The 21,935-nt window shown below is 36.6% G+C and overlaps 1 protein-coding gene across 8 annotated transcripts in view; it reads left to right on the top strand.

Annotated features, from left to right (window-relative positions):
* The window catches only part of LOC581763 (FERM domain-containing protein 4A), an 83,519-nt gene that overhangs the window by 5,838 nt on the left and 55,746 nt on the right, over window positions 1–21,935 (top strand). For all 8 annotated transcript variants that reach the window (XR_004061854.1, XM_030973241.1, XM_011668529.2 and 5 more), the window contains exon 2: window positions 15,073–15,138. Coding sequence is in view for 7 of the 8 variants with exons in the window: in XM_030973241.1 (XP_030829101.1) it covers window positions 15,073–15,138 (66 nt within the window). In the remaining variant the exon portion in view is untranslated. The remainder of the gene's footprint in view (window positions 1–15,072; window positions 15,139–21,935) is intronic.

Raw genomic sequence — 21,935 nt, 5'->3', positions numbered from 1 at the left:
TGACCTTAACCCCCCCCCCCCCCAACGGAACAGAAGGTCGATCGGTCAAATTTTGAAATTTCGGGACCCAAAAATAAATGAAATGTGTCCTCTTATACCCCCCCCCCCCCGCTTTATATTCAGCGGCTGGCTGAGTCGTTGCGAAAATTCTTTGGCCCGATTTCAAAATGTTAAACCCCCCCCCCCCCTTGAAAAAATCCTGCGTACGCCACTGCTTCTTTCTCTCTTTTTTCAATATAAAAATTATATAGGACCTAACGTGGATAAGCAGTATACAAAATTATTTTCTTCTTTTTTCTCCCCTTTCCAATCGTATCCAGTTTAATTTTAATAACCAAAACAAGGAATTAAAACTAAAAGAAACCAAATAAAACAAAACAAACATGATCGTAAAGGCAATCAAGTCTAATTGAAATGGTCATTCTTTATTTATATCTATGATTCGTCATTACAAATTGCAAAATCATATAGATCTAGATTCTAGACTCTACTCTCAAGATTCTTTATGATTTTGTGAATTTTGATAAAGAATTTTAGTGGCATGGTTTTACTTTTTTTGGAAACCAATAAACTATCTATCTAGATCAGCAAGAAAACAATTATACAAAACAGGGGAACCCTGCACTTTACTGGCATGACGTCACTAGCTTAGTAATGATGTCCCGTCGAAAATGCAAAGTTTCGAGATCTTTGACCAACTTCAGAGTCATGCCACAAAAAAACACGCAAAAACACGCATATGGGACTGGTATCAGTTTAAAGTTTACAATCTCCTCTTTCCTTCTAAATATATATAAATATGCACATCATAGCGCAAGGTTGAGTAAATGTCCTTCAATATTCATATTCATATTGTCCAAAGAAATCATAACTGTCCGTGTAACTTGGCTATATCTGGTCGGAATTTGACGGTTCGAAAGCGTAGGACTTCCTTGTTTATCGACTCATTGGAATACAACTACTGCGCATATGATATGCGCAGGATGAGTGAATGCGCAGCCAGAAGGTGTTAGAGATCGAATCTAGTGTATTGCCAAAAACAGTGGAAGGATGACAAGGATGCCAAAATCGGCGGGGTGGAGCATCGGACTTCAAAGCACTGCCAAACCCAGCCTTATCGCTCTGATTTCCGACCCAGCGCTCATTGTTGCGTAACTTTCATAGCCTCCGGGTATCGAGCGGCTGTCTGAGCGTTGCTTATCAGGAGTTTGGGGGATCAATTGCAGCAAACTAAGCTTGCTTAATACCCCTGGAAGGTCGTAAAATAAAGAATCCAGTCCTTGTATCCCAAGTCCCTGGCTAAACTATGTACTGGCCGCCATTTACAGTGGGGTTTTTCAAGTAGTTTGTAGACCCCAAAAAACTCTTGGTCACCGATGTTATCTTTTGCTGCATTTGAGGTCATATTCGAGAGTGTCCCCGCTGGTTTGGGTTAGACAGTATGACATCCATCATCTTCCAATACCCCTGCAGTGTTTACTATAGAAATACTAATGGAGGCCGTGGCCTGATGCTATGAATTCTCAATTCTAATGTACCATTCCTAATGGTGCTGCCTCATAGTGTGTTTTAGGACTGGAGAATAATGCAAAATGTATGATTAAAATTAAATGAATTTGTTTCATTTGATTCTACTGACTTCTTTTCATTTCATCTGCACTGTAGATACAAGTGTACTGGCTTTAATTTTACTTCATAAAGAACATACGATCAAACTTTAAACTTAAGTTCTTGTTTAATCTTACTGTTATTGGAAATCCATCGTTTCTACCTACATGTACATTGTATGCACTGGTTACTAGTACCATGTACACAATTGGATGTTGGTTCATTTGTACTAGGCTTCAGTGGCTGTATTGTTCCCTCTTCAACACTACAGTTACTCTATGCTACTCCTGTCATTTAGTGAATCTCTCGTGCATGACTATTGTGTAGATTCAGTGCAGTGGGTCAGACACCCATTGAGATTTTGAATGAGGCAAAAGAGGATTTAGTGTTGCATGGAAATGGTTGCATTTCAAACAACATGGAGTGGCTATCCATTGTTTTGCAAATAGAGCTTGAGATTTACAGTACTGTTTTTCTCTCCATTCTTTCTGGTGTTGCAAATATACTGTGTATTGCAAAATGTTTAGATAGGAACAGAAGCTTTGCTTGTAAAACAGCATTTTTTGTTGTTTATCAGTCTTTTTACCTGTGGTGTAATACATTCTGTATTTTCTTGATTATGTGAATAGATCATGAGAATAAAACTTTAGTCATGACGGAATAAAAGCTACATGTAAATAGTCAGAAATTTTTGTTTGAATTTACAAGGCATTTTTTTAATGTCTTTTGTTCAGTTTTGCATTTTAATTTTAGTCTAATGTCTACATGTATCTTGTAAGTTGTTATTCAACAATATATATACAAATATGATGGATAGTTTTGCTTTTGTAGCCCTTAGAAACGAATGTCCACAAGCAGTCAACAACATCAAAGACTCGTACAATGTATGGCAATCAGTTTGGCAAATTTGGACTTATTGTGAGCTTTTGTATTTTCATACATGTATACAATGCTCAAATATTTACATGGATATCTATTTGTTCTGAAATCTAAGGTTTAATATCAGATCAATAGAAATCCTTGTATATGTTGAAACAGTTATATCCTGTATTCTTCAAATCCTGTTTTCTCCAAATTCCATACCCCGCCAATCATGAGTAATTCACCATTGGAAAACATACATCTACAAGTACAATGACGATCTTGGGTCAAAGATCAAATATTTGTGGTTTCTGTCAGCATTTGTGGGAGTATTGTGTGTATTAGAGTAAAAGAGTAGGATTTACTGACACAATCGTGCAAACTTGACAAACAAGTATACATGTACTGCCTAAACTGTAGGTAAACTTTACCTGGGAATGAATGAAAATAAAGGATATTCAAGGGAAAAATATGGAAATAAAGAGAGGACAAGAAAGGAAATAACAAAAAATGTTTTCATAGAAATACTATATTTACATGTATGTCTATAATTACGAAATATAGACTAAACTGTATGTACTAGTATTAAATACATTTGGCTTTATCAAAATCAAGACAAATACTGTATGATCTTCATCATCTTTTGGATGCAGGCAACTTTAATTTGGCTCATTGAACTGGAATGTACATTGTAATCCCTGTTTTTTGGAGACAGGAGACTGTGGTATGTAAATTATCATGATTTACATGATTTAACGCCACAAAGTCTACGTTTGGAAGAGTTGTGCACTCAGTGGATGAAGAATTATCATGTGGGAAATTGAAATCTCCTGTGGATAATGTGTGAATGGAAATCCAAAGTGTTAAAATATGTTACCACCCTCTACCTTATTTCTTCCCTTAGTACTCTAGTGAAAGTGATACTGGGCGTGTTCAAACCACAAGTTATCTTCTAGGCTAACAGTGTAAGAGATGATGGAAATGGTAACAAAACAGTAACACTGGAATTTGTTTTATATTTTGAAATATTGCAGTGCTCCAAGTACAATATCTCCTTTTATCTTGATGACATGTACATTTCAGGAACATCAGAGTGACTTCAAATGCTACATGTATAAACATGCTAATCTAAAAAGATTTTTTACTGTGTGATGGTGCGGATTTATTACCCTTTTTAAATTCAATTTTAAATCCTGTAACAGATTCTTCTTACTGGTCAAGTAAAGATGATATTTGAAGTAGTAAACACTTTATGAAAAAGACAACTTGGTTGTTGAAATTAATAATATCATTTTAAAAAGCCAAGTGTATTGGCTTACATTACATATACTCTCTGAATAAATCACTATTTATAAAGGACTTGAATAAATCAAGACTTTCCAGTTTCTGATCCGTAAAAAAAGCCTGACTGTGAATGCAGTGTGAATGCACCCATCATGTGTGACACATTCATGATTCTGTGGAACTCCTCAGGCTGTTTGCACTGCTAGTCTCTAATGGTGTCATGATATGAACCGCACTGTGCATGGCCCTCTCGCCTATCTCCCTCCTATTGCCTCCCCTCCTTCGTGACAGGCGAAGAATTCATTAAAATGAAATTTTCAATTGAAGCTTCTCACCTGGAAGCTGTAGAGACTCAAATGAAATAGCTCATTTTTATGTCTTCTCATGTACGGGTTTATTGCTCTTTAAATTTGCCGTGAGTAATTTGCATGACGCAAGAGGTTAGCAAATATGAATTTTGGGGAGTAAGGGCAGGTATGAAGGAAGGATTAGAAAGGGCCTATGACTAGGTGACTTGTGAGGATGCTTCAGGTTCAAGATGAAATTCAATTTAAATATATATCAAAGGGGGTACTCCCTACTCCATTCAGAATACTCCTTGCCAATAGATCACTTTGAATTAGCTTTGAGTATGGTGCTACATGTATATTAAATGTTTTCAAGACAATTACTTGTTTAAGATGTAAGCCTCATGTTTAATGATTCTTAAGATACTATACTACACATCATACAAACATGGCCATTTGGGAATAAAGTACAGATCAAGGCAGGATGAGGGAATAAATATGTTGTCAGAACAGAACCTTTTAAAGCTGTTTTCCTTTTGTAGGGTACAATACTACCATATTTTACTTAGCGCTTGAAAAAAAGTTTTATATTTTGAATAATTTGATTCTTGTGTCCAATACATGTACTGTACATGTAGTTATAAAAGTTATGATTAAACAAAAAAATCTGATGTATACAAGTATGAAATTGGCTACATTGTACTGTAGGTACAATGTAAGAAATCTTAGGCATCCATAGAATGCATTGTAATATAAATCTAGTAGTTCAGTCGTGCATACACTTTACAACTTTTGTCTTCATTTATCGTTATGAGAGCATAGTAAGTGCCAATGTAGTGTTACAGTAAGTAGAGGGTGCAGGCTCATCTATTTTTGGTATGACAAAGAGCATTTTTGTGCTTGTACAGTGTTGAGTTTCCCCAAGACGTAGGTGAGTGATGTCATCTCTTGCGGTCGATCACAAATATCTCAATCTGGGTCAAACCTATGTCATGTTTTAAGGTAATGTTCAGAGGTGAATATTTGCAGGATTATGTCATTACGTCTTGCCCACACATGTGTAGGTTGGCTCATGAAAATAAAGAATAGGATTTTAAAAACAAAAGTTACGGAAATGAAATCATAGGATAGAATTAACTAGGATTCTTCTTGTTTCAGTGTCAGTGTGCTGTGTCGTGTTGCAACTGCAGATATTTTTCCTTTTTGTCCTTTGTTACACAACTTACACTGTAACGATGACCACTGATTTTGAGTTTTTAGCCATCTGCATGAAAGAAAAACAGTATTTTGTAGGGCAATGATTTTGAAGGAGCCAACTAAGAGTTGATAAATGCACCCTAAGACTTTGAAATTCTGACTGATTTAGATTTCATACAGTTGTTAGGGGTTTGGTTATTAAAGACGTTGCCTGTTAATTATGAAGTTTCATTAAATAATTTTTGAAGGACTTCCTTGCTCCTGGCCTTCTGGCTAGTGAAATTACTCAGAACACTGATCAGGTAGATGTATCCATAGTATTGTACAAAAATGTTGTACCACTGTACCCTTATACAACTAATACATGTACAGTAGGCCTTCAAGAAAGCCCACATGTTTACAATGTATGTTGGCGTTTAGAATGGCCCTTAGTGCATGTAGTATGGGATAGTAATCAGCCGAAGCCCAGTGGGGGCTGATTGAAAGCAGCCTTGCTTTTGTCAATAATAGCATCATATTGAAAAGAAATCAATCTGGAGCACAGATGCCGATGATGGAAATGAATTGATGTAGGAATTTGTTTTAGTCATTCTGATAGAGAATTTGAACTTGTATTCTTTTGTTTGAAAGTAATCATCTCATTTCACCTTGGCGTGACCCCTGGTCTGCTGTGACCTCTCACCCTGCCTGTTACCTTGGTTTCTGAAGCAAGTTTGAGTGATTTGTCCTCCATAGAGAGACATCAGTGTTTCAGGAGGGTAATATTAGGTCAGTTCACAAAGACAGAGCGACTGGCAAGATTTTGACAAAGTAGACTTTGACTAGCAATTCAAATATCGCTCACATGTGTGAATCCATCAACGGTGTGTCTTGCAGGATTTGAATTTAAACGATGTTTGTTGTAATGTTTTTTTTTTTAGTAATAGATTAAAGTTCTAAAGGGTGAATTTATTGCTGGCATGAAAAAGGAGGAATTCAATGATAAAATACTATAATGCAGTAGGTCCTGAAAGTCATGAGATTGTTCACACACCAACATGGGCAAGATTGTTATTGTTGTAAGCCTTCAATTGTACTTGTCAGACATTGTAGTTCACATGAAATTTGTGAAAAAATAGAGTTGGAAAAATTGTCCCCCCATACTTTATCTTGCACATGCAGCACTGGCAGGATGTAAACATTCATGTCCATGTAAAAAAAAAAGTTAATTTCAAAATTATTATGAAAAACAGTGCCGTGGGACTGTGCATGTGCAGTACCTGATTTTTCAATAACCTTCGTCATAAAACCAATCCAGTGTGTGATTTCATACCCAGAGTTTCTTTTGATGGGTTTCCACACTTGCCATCGCTTTTATTTCCCCAATGTTTACTCTGCTTACAAAATTACATAACGGGGAAGACGCAATGATCATCAGTGCAGCGTTGGAATTCAATTTTCTCAGTCAACGCGAGATAAGCCCTATAGCTGATCGGCCTGCTAATATTGGCCAATATTATGATTATGAATTTTTCAGCTGTAGCCACAGTATGCTATTATAGAAAAGGGACATTGAATAGAACAACAATGTTAATAAATGAAGTTTTGAAAATATGAATAGTTGAGACTGAAGATATCTTGAACTACAAAATGTAATCTAATCATCTCCATGTTGATACACTCTGTAGAGTGTACAGCTAATCTACATCCATCATTTATTATGAAAATCCCTTTAATAGATTTAATTTTCAATTTGTGGTAGAATAAAAGATGAGTAACTTAATAGCCTACACGATAAAAGAAGGGGCCCACCTCCACTTTCTGAAATTCTCAACTCTTAAGCTGAGGAAAATTATACACATCATTTTATCATACATCAATTGCAATTAACTACTGTATATCGGACGTTCTTAATTTGCAAAATGTCAGTATTAATATCGATATTATTTTAATGAACATCATCAGATATTGTCAAAAATTTGAATCATTGATTAATCAGACCCCCTAGATCTATCCCCAGTTTTGAAGATTCTCTTGAGCCAAATAATTTTCATATTTCTGCTTGCCAAGGCCAATAGAGTGTGTGTGGCGATCTGAATGCGTACCACTGACTCATTTCATCGTTCTTGAATCGGTAATGTCATATTTGTCATGGACTGGAGAATGAGAGAATTTAATGAAGAGATGAAATTGCTTTGGGTCGTGCTTAGGGTTAAGGAGCGGTGCTCAAGCCCTGTCTTCGGCCGTTTCTGTTTCTGCGCAAGTTGCCATTCTTGATATTTTGTTGGTCCTGCAGTATGTGTTAGAAGAGAATGTAAATAAAGGACCTATATATGTACATTGTTATGTAGTACTAATAGTTTAGAGAAGAAGACGATGTACCGTAGGTTATAATTTAAACACATGACATGTTAGCCTATTCACACACAAAAATGATTGAGATTGCAATCACCGTTTAAAAAAAAACTCCTTGGGGTCGTTCACACATGGGACAAAAATTACTTTTCTTTTTAATATATCACCTCCATAGGCCAAAGGTAAAGACAAAGTGCACAGAGAAGATCATTTTTGTTTCCAATTAAAATTTGCAGAAGTAGTAAGATTGGTTGTAATCGTGATCAGAATCCCTCTAACAATAATATCTTGTTCACACACAAAAAAAGTGATCATGATTAAAAATATTTTTCCTTCAATCTTGATAATCTTATGTGTGAATAGCCCTTCAGCTTCTGCATTGTTTGAATTATAGACCAAGTGCAAGAATCAATTCAATTTTGATCATGTTTGATGACACTTGAGTCAGTCCCATACACATATTTTTGTGTTGGTTGATTGCTTGATGTCAAGCGTTTTAGACCTCAGGAAGGGGCTCCCTCTGGCTCTATGAATTAATGCATGAGGTCCAGTCATGCATACTTTCACCGCTATGCTCCAGGCAAGATGGATGAACTCAACAATTGGAATTACTGCTTAATCATGACATCACTTGATGGAATTTATTCACATGTAGATGCCTCTGAAGTGGAATAGAGACCCCCCCCCCTTCCCCCACAAAATATTGAACTGCCAAAATTTGACTATAATGGTACTTGTCAACTGTATTTAAATGCTACTAGTCTAGAGAGAAAATCACTTTTCTCCTTGGTACTAACACAGATGCAGATCTAATTGACCTGTATATTTCTCCAAGTATGAATGAGTCAGAATAGCATATGTTTCTTTCAGACATAGGACTTGCTTTTGCATGAAGGTCTATATTGCAGAATTTTTCTGTAAGCTTGTTGTATTAATTTAAGATACATGATGATAGAAGGATTTCCGCAATAAATAACTTGAGGAAATTTTGGCTCTTACATTCAAACTCAATGGGTTTATACATTTATATTTGCATGATTGTGCAGTTATAATATGTATTTGTGTGTATGACATACATTGTAAATACATTTACATCTGAAGATTGAACAGGTGTGAGTTTTGTGTTTTAGTGTCCAGTGTTTCACAACTTTAGATACGCTGTCTACATGTAGGATTTATGTACCGACAGTGGTTAACGGTCGGATCAAAAGCCCTATTGACACATGATTACACATCTAATATTTCCAGGATATGTGTGTTTTGTATCCCCTTCTGGTCACGGATAATAACTATTGTTACTAGTAATCAAGCTCTGAATTATGATATGCTTTCCAAAAGGAAAAGAGCTTTATTCCTTCATCCGCCATGGTCTGTACTTTTAATCCCCAAGCGGCCATGTTTGTGCTGTTTGATGAATCACCTGAATGCTTTTATAAAATCTCCAATTCTCATGTGAGCCGAAAAACCTGAATGAATGGGCCAAACCAAAGTCCTGGAGCATAGAATGACAGAAGTATTTATAGTGCTGCCCTTTTGCATCATGTATTTATCACATCTTTTAATCTGTATGACAAAGCTGCAACATCCTGCTGTTTGCTTGCCAACCAACTCTAGCAATATCAAAGGTATTTGGGGACTAACCTTGCCATTTTAGCCAAATTAGACCCCCAGGTGCCTTCATTTGTTAATTACTGTGTCATTCCATACATCTAAACTGGGAATAATTTGGGGATAACAATAACTTACAATGTATAGTTAAGATCAAAATCTTGCATCAAAATTATATAAATATGTTTTAAGTGAACACTTTTTGTCAACCAGTTTCATTATACCCATGCAAGCACGTCATCATCGCCTGAATTTTTCACATTAGAAGTAATATAGTTTTAATAACTGGCAAAGAAAACCCCTCGAGGGGACATTTGAGCCAAGATAGCCACATGCCATGGTGTGAATCCTTATAATAAAACGGTGCCAGCACAATATTTTTCAAACAAGGCAATGAGATGTAATTTCATATCCGAAAACATTTTGGATGATATTCTCCAGTAAGCATGCAGTACCACATCGGACACAGCACAACATGCTCCTGTGGTTCTAGGCTTCCTAGAGCTGCATCAGCCACTCATACGGCAATTAGAGGTTGTTCTTGCTGGGGCGATAGCAATCGATTTTTCACCGGTGAGAGAGGCTTCAGAGTGTAGTATTTCATGCCTGGCAGAGAAAAAAGGAATTGAGGGTTGGGATATGAGAGCTGGAGCAGGAAGGACAACAGAACACCCTGATTCACCCTCTCGTAGACTCTTAAAAACAGTTTTTCCAAATCAAAGACGGCTTTGTGCATCTCCTTTAGGGCCCTATTAAAGACATTATATTTTCATATCATGCATTACATGTTCACCGATATTAAAAGTAGGAGTACAGGTACATTATACAGGTAGAAACATGTAAATGATTGATCCCTACATGTTCATTTGATTGTATATCTAGGGCTAGACACTACCAGGTACCCAAAACATGCGGGCGCCGCAAAATATGTTTTTTAATAATTTTTTTTTTTTAATAATTTTTTTAATTTTTTTTTTTTTTTTAAAGATTTTTTTTGTCTTCACATACCGCACGTCAAACAACTGCCCTAAAATGGTGATTGATCACAAATTCCATAGAAATTTAATTTTAAAATATTCTTGAAGAGAAAAATATTCTCCAAAAAAATGAAATGCCGAACATTTCTGCATTGGAAGTGTGTCGCGCGTGGTTGTAAGTTTCGTTTTTATGAATTCCTTTTTTTTGCTTGAAATTCCTTTTTTTTTGCCATCATGATTCCTTTTTTTGGTCGCACAAGGTTGGCAGCTCTGTGTATCTGTACACGGGCGACAGCGCAAGTAGAGAAGCAATCTAGGCAAATACATTTGCCTCAGAGACCCTGATTACATACATGACACCAGTGTCTGATTGGAGAATGGAAAAAAAGGTAATATACTGTATGTGAATGACTACACTTTGATTAAAGTATTTCACCCTTCTCTTGGGACTCCTTAACCTTACATATTTTCAGAGAAACTCACATAAGTGATGGATGGGACACTCATGGTTGTCAAATTTATGTCCCTGTACCTCAACACTTGCATTGGCATGTCAGTCAGGCATGACTGTAGTTTAGAATGCTAGTTTCACTTGAAGTGTGGTGCATAATTTCTCAAGGAGAGGGCTTTCTTTATATCCCCATGACAACTTCATGAAAACTGAACATAAACAATCTCTTGTAAATTTTAAAGACAAGTGGAGTAGGCATATGGTTTGAAATAGAGTAAGTTTAATTAATGAATTCAAATTTGCACTGGAGCGATTATGAAGCCAACAGGCCTGTCTTCATCAGCTCGAGATTGCCAAATATCCCACTATTTGAACTATCCCGATTGCAAATTATCCAGTTATTTTGCGTCTTCATCAGCCCGAAGTTGCAATTAGCGGGTTATTTGGTCGAGATATTCTTCCCAATATATCTTGGGCTAGTTTGCAAAATATCCCGCTATTTGTCCGGTGCATCTTCACCAGCTCAAAGACTCGCACAATGTGCAAACGCTGAGCAAAATATCTCGAGCTAATTTCTCGAGCTCAAGTTTCAAGTTTCAAGGTCAAGTCTCGAGCTGGTGAAGACACAATTTGTAACTTCAGGATTATATCGCAAATCAGAAATAGCGGGCTTTTTGGCAATCTTGAGCTGATGAGGACATACCTAACATGTACCGGTAAATGTACATACACTTACAGCTCAAAGTATTGTGCCTCCCGTACAGACTACGCCTCCGTACACCAGGAGATGAGAGAGAAGCTGTTGTAACAGTGATAGGGCTGGTTTGCAAGCTGCCATGAATCAAGTGTTTATTACATTAGAGCTTTTAGCAAGTTTGAGGAGGTGTCAGTTTCTGTGTCTCCAGGACAGATAGATTCCCCATCAGGAAAGGATATCTGCTTGGGGGATTCCTCATTTGTGACCCCTTCTTTCAGGCCCTCTGTTGTTACACGAGCTCTGCAGGATTGGCTGAATGATGTCAGTGATCATTGGAATTTAGTGAACTCCTCCACATTTCCCTAGAGTTTTGACAGACTATTACTAGTCCCCAGTTAATAAATATGATAAACGAAACGATGTTACCATTTATAGCAAGTCTTCATTCTCTTTTGAACTATAATTTTAGATGAGGCATTAAACATGAAATAATCTGGTACTCTAAAGACCTTTAATGCATTTCTTTGCCATGCCTAGACCCTTCACAGGTACTGAAAAGGAAAGAAGAGAAATCCCCTTTCGCGAGTCGGTAGCGGATTAATAGGTAACCTTTAACAAGACTTCAGCTAAACCAATATTATGCTTAGATGGGACCTCCAAGCCTTTGCACAGATCAATATTGAATAGGAAATCACACGGAGAATAAGGGTGGTGGCTTCAATAGGAAATCCGGTGGAGGCAATTGAAATTGCAGTTAGCCAATGTTGCAATATATTTTCTGGGAGGTTAGCGAGTGATATTCTTATCAATAAGGATTTGGTAGGAAATTAATGATTCTGTAACTCCATCTACATGTACAAGGACAGATTACAAATTATTTTAGATGTGTTTACAATTTTTTCAATGTATAGATAAATTCCCGAAAGAGTACTTTAAACGTTGTTCAAAGATATGCTGTGGTGCTATAGAACAGTACAACCCTTCAAGTTGTTCATTTTTCATTCCAGATGGCCTCTTAAATCATTGTCTAATGTCAGTCCCAGTTTTAAAGGTACTATGTCCCATTTGCTTTGCAGCCAACTTCAAATTCTGTAGAACTTTGCAGGAATTATGAACATGTCACGTATGCCCTCTCTGTGAAGTTTAGACGTTAGATGTGTCCTAATATTCAAATTATGCAAGGAAACCCGTTTACTTTCTAGACTTTACTGTTAGACACTATTGAGTGACGGAATGACTTCTTCTTTGTCTTTGGTAATAACATAAATCAAATGAGCTGTAAAGGGTACATGAGCATTTGTCTACATCAATAACCCAATTCTTGTAATGGCCAAAATTAAACTGATTGAATCTTTGTGCAGCACAAAACGTATGACCATTCGGTACAAGGGTCTGGAAATCAGACTATTACTTCAATGATTGCAACCACTAAAGTCGATTCGACATTTAATGGTCGTTTTTTCCCATTTAAAAGACATTTTCATGCCATTTCATTTTGAGGGAAGTTCTTTCAAATGCCGTTGGAACTTGACCTTTTCATTTTTTGGCCTGCAAATGGGACATAGTACCTTTAAATGTCAGTCCTAGTTTTAATGATCCCTGTTTTCCCTCAAGATGCTGAATTATAAATGGAAGATCTGAAAGGGAAATTAATGTGAGAGATGGTAATTCATTGTTCTAGTAGTATTGCAGCTCTTCAAATCAGTTCAGAACAGGAAACCAAACCGTTGAAATGCTATGAAAGATGGACCATTACTAATGGCACAGCATTTGTATTTTGTGCATCCTTGAAAGCTGTCAGCTGAACTGCATGTTTCACACCATCTCCATGAAGGCACATAATGTGGACATGTTCACTGTACAGTCATTTTAACAACACATATATCTAGAGTAGTATTGTACAGTAATTTTGTAAGGGTTCAATATGTTTTGTGTAGGCTGCTGCCTGTCTGCATTCACAAAACATGAATATAGTGCAATAGAAGTAAAAGAAATGCTTCTTTTCTTTATCATTGTGTACATGATGATCTGTTTTATATCGTGAACATATTGTATGCTTGATTGATATATGAAATAAGTGCTTGATTGATAAATCATATGAAAATACTCCAGGGCCTGAAAGTTTGAGTAGAAGTGGGCTTTTTGCCCTCCATCTTCTAGTGTAACTTCAAAAGGCAAGACAACGTATCAACATTAGGCAAAGTTGTTATGTTTGAAAATTCTCCTTTTCTTTTATTTGATTGTTGAGAATTTGGGAACCTAACATAGAATTCCTTATCTTGACGTTGAGTCACCCTTTATGGAATAGTCCCCTCTCTCAGCTATGACAACCCTGCACAGGCTTACATGTACATGTATATGTACATGTACATGTAGCTGGTAAGGGAACATTTCACCTTCGGACCTTGTTTCGATTCATTCGCCTTTGTGTCTGAGCCTGGATTCCAGCCAGGCCCTCCACTCTCTCTTTCTCTCTTGAGTCTGACCTGATGATGACAACCTTTCTACAACAACTGGCACTTGGCAATCCGGCCAGGTTATTGGTTCCAATTGTACCACTTACCTTATTACAAGTCATTGAAGTCTATATCTTTCTTTCCAATCAGGACTAGATTTATCAGACTTCCTTGATCTCTATTGAGCTGCTGATGGATTGGCTATCAAATTCTGCATGCGCTTGAGGCCGATATGTCTTATTTGAAGGTGTACTTAAAAAGTTGAAGTCAAAATGAATGTCATAAAATATGAGGTTGTTCTTTCTTTGAAGTTCAATGCAGACATTTGATTTCTTCATATGAGAGAGAGATACATGTTATGGTTTTGTGTTTATACATGTATAATGAATAGTGGGTTTATTACTTCATAAATGTTAGCAGCTACAGACAATTGTAAATTTGCATCATTAAAGAGTTGTGTACTAGCCTCTTTCATTTATATTTATTGAGTGCTGTTATGGAGGCAGTGCCAGAATACGTTATTGCTATGGATACCAAAGTAAGGCTGTACAGTATGTTTACATTGTACAACTGACATTTGGACTAATTTACCTACTTGTACATGTAGAAGGGAATGAACCTTGAGCCCGGAAAAACTTCACAAAATAAAAAATACACTTTAAAGCCCAAACAGTTATCATGATTGATACATATTACATACAATGTACACATACATTGTACATTCGTCCTACGTGCGCCAACATTTAAATGAACCTTTTAAATGTATTCTTGACGTATTAATCTTGTTCTCAGTGCTCCTGTAAGTTACCCCTACGCACCCCTTTGTACAGGCTAGTGTGCAAAACCACAATTGAAAGCCATCGCTGTTGGGCTTGTAATGGATCCCATATGTCCATTAGTGATTACCGGTATAAAAAGGAATGTCAAGATATTTTCTTTTTCATGATACTCGTATGTTTCTCTACATATACAGTGTATATTCAATGTGTCAAGTCCCCCTTTTTATAAAGCTGAAATGATTTTGACATTGTACAAATCTTCGGTTTGCTGATAGGATTCTGATGTTGAATATACTAGAGACTTAAATGTTTGAATTTGTTTTTAAACCTATTCACCTGAACTGTTTGTAGAAACTTAGAAAGAGTAATTCCTTGAATTCTATATGTAGGCCTACTATGCCTGTACTATGCATGTAGGTTTTTGTGTTACTACATGCTCTAGTAAACAATGCTTGTATCTTTTATGCTTCCAAGTCTGACATAACAAAGAATAATACATTTCTCTTTTATCCCCCATTCTTCTTGCTTTGCAGATGAGCGAGGGCAGGCGGACGCAAGTGGTCCTCTTGGATGACAGGAGAGTGGAGTTACTGGTGCAGGTAAGTTGGGTGAGGGTGATTCACTCTGTTTGTGACTCACCTGGATAGGTGTTCCATGCGCTCATCTTCACGAGAGATCGAGCGAAAAATCGCATATCCCAGGGCAAGGTCAGGTAGTTTGAAGAAGCACCAGCACGAGCACCTTGGAATTGAACCCTTCCGATCTATACCCCCAAACTCCATCATACGTGGAAGGTTTTGGGGATCGAGGAGGAGGGGGGGGGGGGGGGGGGGAGAGAATGAGCAGGTCCTGTTGTCAGTCATATAGGGGATGTAATTGATTTGTGAAGGACAACAGGCATGCCATTTATAAAGACTGAAATCGAATGTAGACAAGTGATGCCTACATGTATTTCCTTAATATTGTATGACTGAATAATGAGTTTAAACACAAGTTTTAGATTGTGAGGAAAAAGCAAGAGCATAGACGTTTAACTTGTGTTGGGTGTTATATCTATGCACATGCATTTTTCAACTTCTAATATTGTATGACTTTATCAGAAACTCTTTAAACTGTAACTATGAAGTACCATGGATTGTAAGTTGGTTTTGACGGAAGTTTCGATCAGGAACTGAATAAAAGCCTATCATATGACCAAGGGTTTATCATCTGAAACTGTCGTCATGCCTGCACCCGTAACATGATATTATAATAGGCCTACATATGATTATGTCTATACTCAAAGAAGAAAGCATGCTGCAGGTTTAAGTAATTCATAGAGAATCCATGACTTGGTTTGCTTAAATCAAAGGTGAAACACCAGTGATAACGTGATATCCGACTCGTGTCCAGCCGGCTTGCTGCATGAATGCGCGTGACAGCCTCTCCTTCCCTCAAACCTTTGATGGTAATCACCCATTCTCAGGTTTGTTCCTCCCAGCGCCTGATGACCTTTTGCTCAAAGAATATGCCTTAAATGAACAATCCTATATGCTTAGTTAAAGGAATGTAAGGAAAGTTATTCTAGTAGATAGCCTTTGCATTGGTTCAAGGCAATATTAGATTGCAGTGGTCACAATTAGTTTCTATAACTGGAATAATTATAAACCACAGTGCAAATATTGAAACATCTTTTTATCTCTTGTCCAACATTTAAACTAATTATTAATAAAAAAAAGGGGTTGTGATAGTGAAATTGAAAACCACCCAATGCTGCTAGTCTCCCAAATGTTCCTGAACAATTTTAGTTTTCCTTCTGTAGGACGATTTTGTTAAGGCAAAATTTACTTTGTGAAATTGGAAATTTAGCCTGGAAAACTGGAAAACTACCATAGTACCAGTATATAAGATTACAGTCTGTTACATTACCATGCAGGAGCCTTGAAGAAAATAGGCCCACGTGAACATTGAAGTGAGAGTTATTGTTCTAAAAGACTTAAAAAGAGGTTTGATTTGTTTTGTGATAAAAAAAAAAATGTGGCATCTGGTCAAAACTTTAAAACTATTTCAAGTCGTTTCTAGAATGGGAAAGCATTGCAACGTCAATCCTGTTCTTAGGACTCTGCTACCATGGTATTCTTTCATATAAGAATAAAAAGAATGAGAGAGCTAGCAATTATTTCCTACCTTAACCAGGACCCGACATTCTCTTTAACCTGTAAACCAATTCATTATTTTACCTCCTTTTCATTCTGGGTCTGGGGATAAATAAGATGAGCTGATCTGTGAACATGCCTGTAAGGAAGCAGGTGGCCTTTGAGCAGTTGGTCAGAGCACTTGACATTTTATGATCTTTTAATCATCCAGCGATCAAAGCCTTGCCATTAATCACACTAAATCTCGGTCGTGATGGCCTAAAACAGTCAGGCCTGGATATCAAAAGCTAAAGACAAACTTGAAGATCAATTAGAAATCACTTTTGATGTATTTTTACATGATTTTGTGTGAAAGAAAGTAGGGTAAGTAGTTTGAAACATGCATTTTCATCCCTGAAACCGATTAGGATTGTTTACTATGGGCATGGACAGTCGTATGTAGTGGATTCACTCGTCATGACTTACTCTGATTCTGAATTTCCTTCCCTTTTCATGTTTCAGGTAGACAGTTTATTTAGAGCATATTTTTCTGCAAAAGATCAATTTATATTTATATACCTCTTAATCACAGAGCTGTAGGCTTGACATTATGCTTATACCTGTCATACTTTTGCCACTGCCAAACTCTAATAATGTCAAGATGAATCATACGATAAATGAGGCTAGGCCCCAAAATACAACCCAAGACTTCCTACTTGACACGCAATCTCACTAATTTGATTTTTATAGTCCTATCATATTTGTGAAAGAAATTATGAAATATCTGCACAGCATTTGTCTGCTAGTGATATGATTCAGAGTCTTTCATTTGATATAACTCAGAATTCTGAGAAGTGACAGTACAATGAAATTTAGATATTTAAAAAATGGATGACAAGTAAATATGATGGATAGATAGAAAGATAAATAGATAGAGCCTGGCACTCCTCTCATATTCCAGGATACATGTAGATTTAGATACCTTGAGATAGATAGATTCATAGATAGATTGAAGAAAAAAAAGTAGAGAGAAAAACCTGTGGGTAAAAAGACTTCAGGAAAGGAGGAAAAAGAGGAGATAAAAAGGTTGAAAAGGTCAAGAAGAGGAGACAGATGGGAGAGATAGAGAGAGAAAAAGAAAGAGAAAGAAAGAAAGAAAGAGAGAGAGAGAGAGAGAGAGAGAGAGAGAGAGAAAAGGGAAAAAGGAACCGATAACACGGAAGAGGAAAAAAGAGGGGAATGTTTTAGTAGCCCTAAATTACCTGAATTACGGTAAGTATGCTTAGCAGTAATTTGCGTTTCCTGATCCTATATCCGGGCTGATGAATGTAGTTTGCAATTATTAGCCCATGTTATGATCTTCTGACATCTGATAAGTAAAGAGAAAGAGTAGTATTTGTCACAGATGCATTTGGAGTATTATTGACATATCTGAACAGAAGCTGTTAAAATCTCAATTAGTGGTCCTCGATTGTCATTTCCAAACATTGGAGAAGCCGAGGGTCACTTAGATTTCACAATTCTTTCATTTCTCTACTGTATCCTATGTGTTTATCATTCAATTGAGGAAACATAAAGTTCTTTAGTCTTTACACTCCTGTTCAAGACCAGTTTTATTGGATATGATTTTGCCCTTGCAATATATAATCATATATTGTTGGGTCTGTCAAATTTAGCTGTATGTTCTTGCACATCATAGGTAATATTGAAGATTAAAACAGTAGGGATTCTAACACTGTACTAGTATTTTTGTTTTGCTGTAGACCTACATTGTACATGTAGGTTCATGTATGCCTTAAAGTTTGAACTTTTCTGTAAGTGTACCAGTCATTATACCTTCCTTAGCTGTATATTCTTAAGTCATCACAAGGATTTGACAATATTGAAGGTGAAGACTATTAAGATGTGTAATTTTTTGTAGGTCAAGTCCACTTCCCCCTCCATGTCTGATTTCATTATTTATAGGATTAATAAGGGATGGTACTCTCTTTAAAAAAAAGAGTGAACATTCACTCTATTTTCACTTTCTTGGGAGTGACGTCCGTGATCACTTGTTAAGGAGTGAAAATCGATTGATTTTAGAGTGCTCTCTAAGAAGAAAAGAGTGAATGTTCACTCTATTTTCACTACATTTTCACTCTCCAGAGGAGTGATGTCCGTGATCACTCGATTTTTTTTAGAGAGTACATGTAGATATTTTCAGTGGGTAATTGAAACAAATAATGTTGTATTTCATGCGTTAGTGAAGATTATTTGCTTATCAACAGTTGATCAACTAATGAATGCCAATATTCAGTTTAATTTAACATCATTAAAAGTTACTGCTTTCATTCCTAAGACTAAGTACTAGGGAATTCCTGCATCTTACTGCACTGGCAGTTCTCATCTTGGTAGCAAGCAGGAAAAATCTGAAATTTATGAAGTGCCAGTTGTCGTAAATCAAACATATGCTCCATATTCATGGTCTGTCTGAAACTGAAGGATGAAAACTGAAAACTGTAATCTCTTCCCATATTCTCTTTCTCCTCAAACCATCCTATAAAATGTCAACAGGCTGGAGCCTTACCAGGGATCTCTCTCTCTATCTCTCTTTCTTTCTCTCTCTGACTCTGTCTCTGTATCTGTCTCTTTCTCTCTTTCTGCGCCTTCATCCCTGGACGACCTGGAGACCTGGCCCCTGCTCTTTGCAGAAGTCATCTTCATAAATTTTAAATTATCCCTGGCACCAACGACTGTATCCTCTTTTTCTTAATTGGCTTCTTTAGCCAATCCAGGGACATGCCAAGATGGATATACAGTAAATGTATTCTTTTTTCTGTGGATTTGTTGATATACGAAGGGGCTTGAAATACTACTGGGAGTAGGGGAGTATCAAAGAATCAACTTTGAGCTGGAATGGACATAAATGAGGCTAAAGGGTGACATATTTATAGGTAGTCTGTATTAGTATTAATTGCATTTGAATGCTTGTGGTGTCTCTTTGTCTGCAGTGGTCGGTTTTGATTGCAATTCAAGGAGAATTTTCTCGTAGTTGGCATCAAAGTTTCAGCTCTTCTACATAGATTGTGCTTTCAATTCAAATGACCCAAATGACTATCATTGGCATTATTGTCAGACTATGTATCCAAATTGTTACAGATTTGACAATATTTTATTTGGTTTCATGTAATATAAGTTTGAAGAGAATCATATTTTCAAATGGATAGACTCATTGCTATGATTAATGTATGAGTGATGTTGAATGACTTGTATCCCAATATATGTATAGTCTATATCTACATACCTGATGATGGTAACTGAATCATTTATTATTAGGGACTGGTTGAAATAGATTTGCAAATACATGCATTATTAAAGATTTCACAAAATTCAATAAAGAGTATTATTTATTAAAAGAAGGTTCCCCATCATCTCATATTTCTGCTTTTATCCTTGATTATGAACCCCTTTTATTCAGCCTCTATCAAGAACAAATATAAATACATCATTCATGATATTCTATTTCCTGTAACTTAACAGGAACTCTGAGGACAAGATATGTTTAAAAAGGTATTAGTTCAGACGTCATTACATTAAACGCAAATAGGAACCTCGGCTGCATGGCAAAGGTATGAAAGTATTATGAATACATGAACAGGTACCTGTGCATACAGGTTACGCCATAGGAAAACACAGTCTTGGTTTATGGCTTCCTAATGAGAAACAAATTTGTCCTGTGATAGATTACATCCTGAACCAATTTGTTCTTGTCATCCATCAAGTTCAAAAAGTCTTGCAGTTGACATACATCTGCAGTGTTACATGACGGTTCATAGCCAGTGTAGTGTCTTATTTGTAACCTTGTAAAATGTACACAAATTGCATATGCGTCATCTGTTTTTAAAATAAATTTGTTACTATTATAAGATAGCTGTTAAGGTATATATGTCTGAATACTGAACAAGAGATAGTTATCAAAGGGTAAAAGTTTGCATGTAGGCACTATGCAGACATGTTTTCAAATTATATCAAAATAGAACTACAAACAATATTTTAAGGATACACATGATTTTGTTTGCTTTGGATTTTCATGAACATGAAAGGTATACATTTGCAGCACTGTCCAAGAAGGAGTAATGCCTTTATAATTAGAAATCCTTATCGTGACACGTAATATCAAGCTCCCCCCTAGCCTCACTGGAGATAAATAGAATGGAAGTTGTCACTTTATGAATGATTGTTGTCATAGGGGGAAAGTGCCCCTTCCTCAATCTGCCGTTTTGAATTATGAATCAGAGTGAGATGTTATGATCAAATGTTAGGGATAGTTGTACTCATAGTACACTTATAAAATTTATTTAAAAAAAAAAAAAAATGGGGGGGGGGGGGGGTCAAGGAGGAGGGGGGGATTGAAAAGCATTGGACAGTTCCTCATCAAATAGGGCATGTCTTCCCAATGTAATTCTTGATATATGACACCAGCATTGATATAATTTCAAAGCCGAATAGCAGATGTTTTTGTTAATATTTTCAAAATGTTACTCGAGACATGAGGGAGGGAGCTGGAGAGGATAACAAGATATAAATGAGAAATGCTGTACAAGTTGAACTAAATTGGCAGAGTTGAGTAGGGCAGATGGGACATGCAGTCATAAAGTCTTGTCATAAATCTATACATGTAGATGTGAATGATATGGATGAATTACAGTCAAAGCTAAAAAGTCACAGCATAACCATTTAGAAGTAAACACAGAACACTCTCTTCCATCGACTTGGAACTAGTAAAGTTCTGCCTCTTTTCTCGTGAATGCCTGAATGCACTGCATGGCTGATAACATTTGAATGCTTCTTTATCTAAACAAATGTTCCAATCATGGAACTCCCTCTTAAAATTCATGATTTATGGGACTCGTTGAATCACACTGCTAGAGCAATTCCAGATAATAATTCACATTCATACAGATCTTGCCCTAGCATCTGTTCTTATCTCATTTAGAAAATGTCAAGGAAACATGATAGGATCTGTTGAGGTACATCTCAAGACTCTGCTTCACTGAGCACCAGTGCGCACGCACAGGCAGTGCTCAAAGTAAATATTTATTGGTTATCAGAACGTGAGTTTTTTCTCAATAGTACATTGCCATTTCCCTTTGTCTACACGCTTCAACAAAATTAAGACGAAGCCCAAACAAAATTTGATGGTGATTCGTTTCCGTGGTAGGTCTACTTTTATATTTCAAGAAAGTAGATAATTATACTTAAACTTAGGTGCGAACCCAATGGAGCGAAGTTGTTGTAGATAG

The sequence above is a fragment of the Strongylocentrotus purpuratus genome, unplaced genomic scaffold, assembly GCF_000002235.5.
Source record: "Strongylocentrotus purpuratus isolate Spur 01 unplaced genomic scaffold, Spur_5.0 spur5_scaffold_6, whole genome shotgun sequence".
Classification (NCBI taxonomy): Eukaryota; Metazoa; Echinodermata; class Echinoidea; order Camarodonta; family Strongylocentrotidae; genus Strongylocentrotus; species Strongylocentrotus purpuratus.
This window is presented reverse-complemented; position numbering and strand designations above follow the sequence as displayed.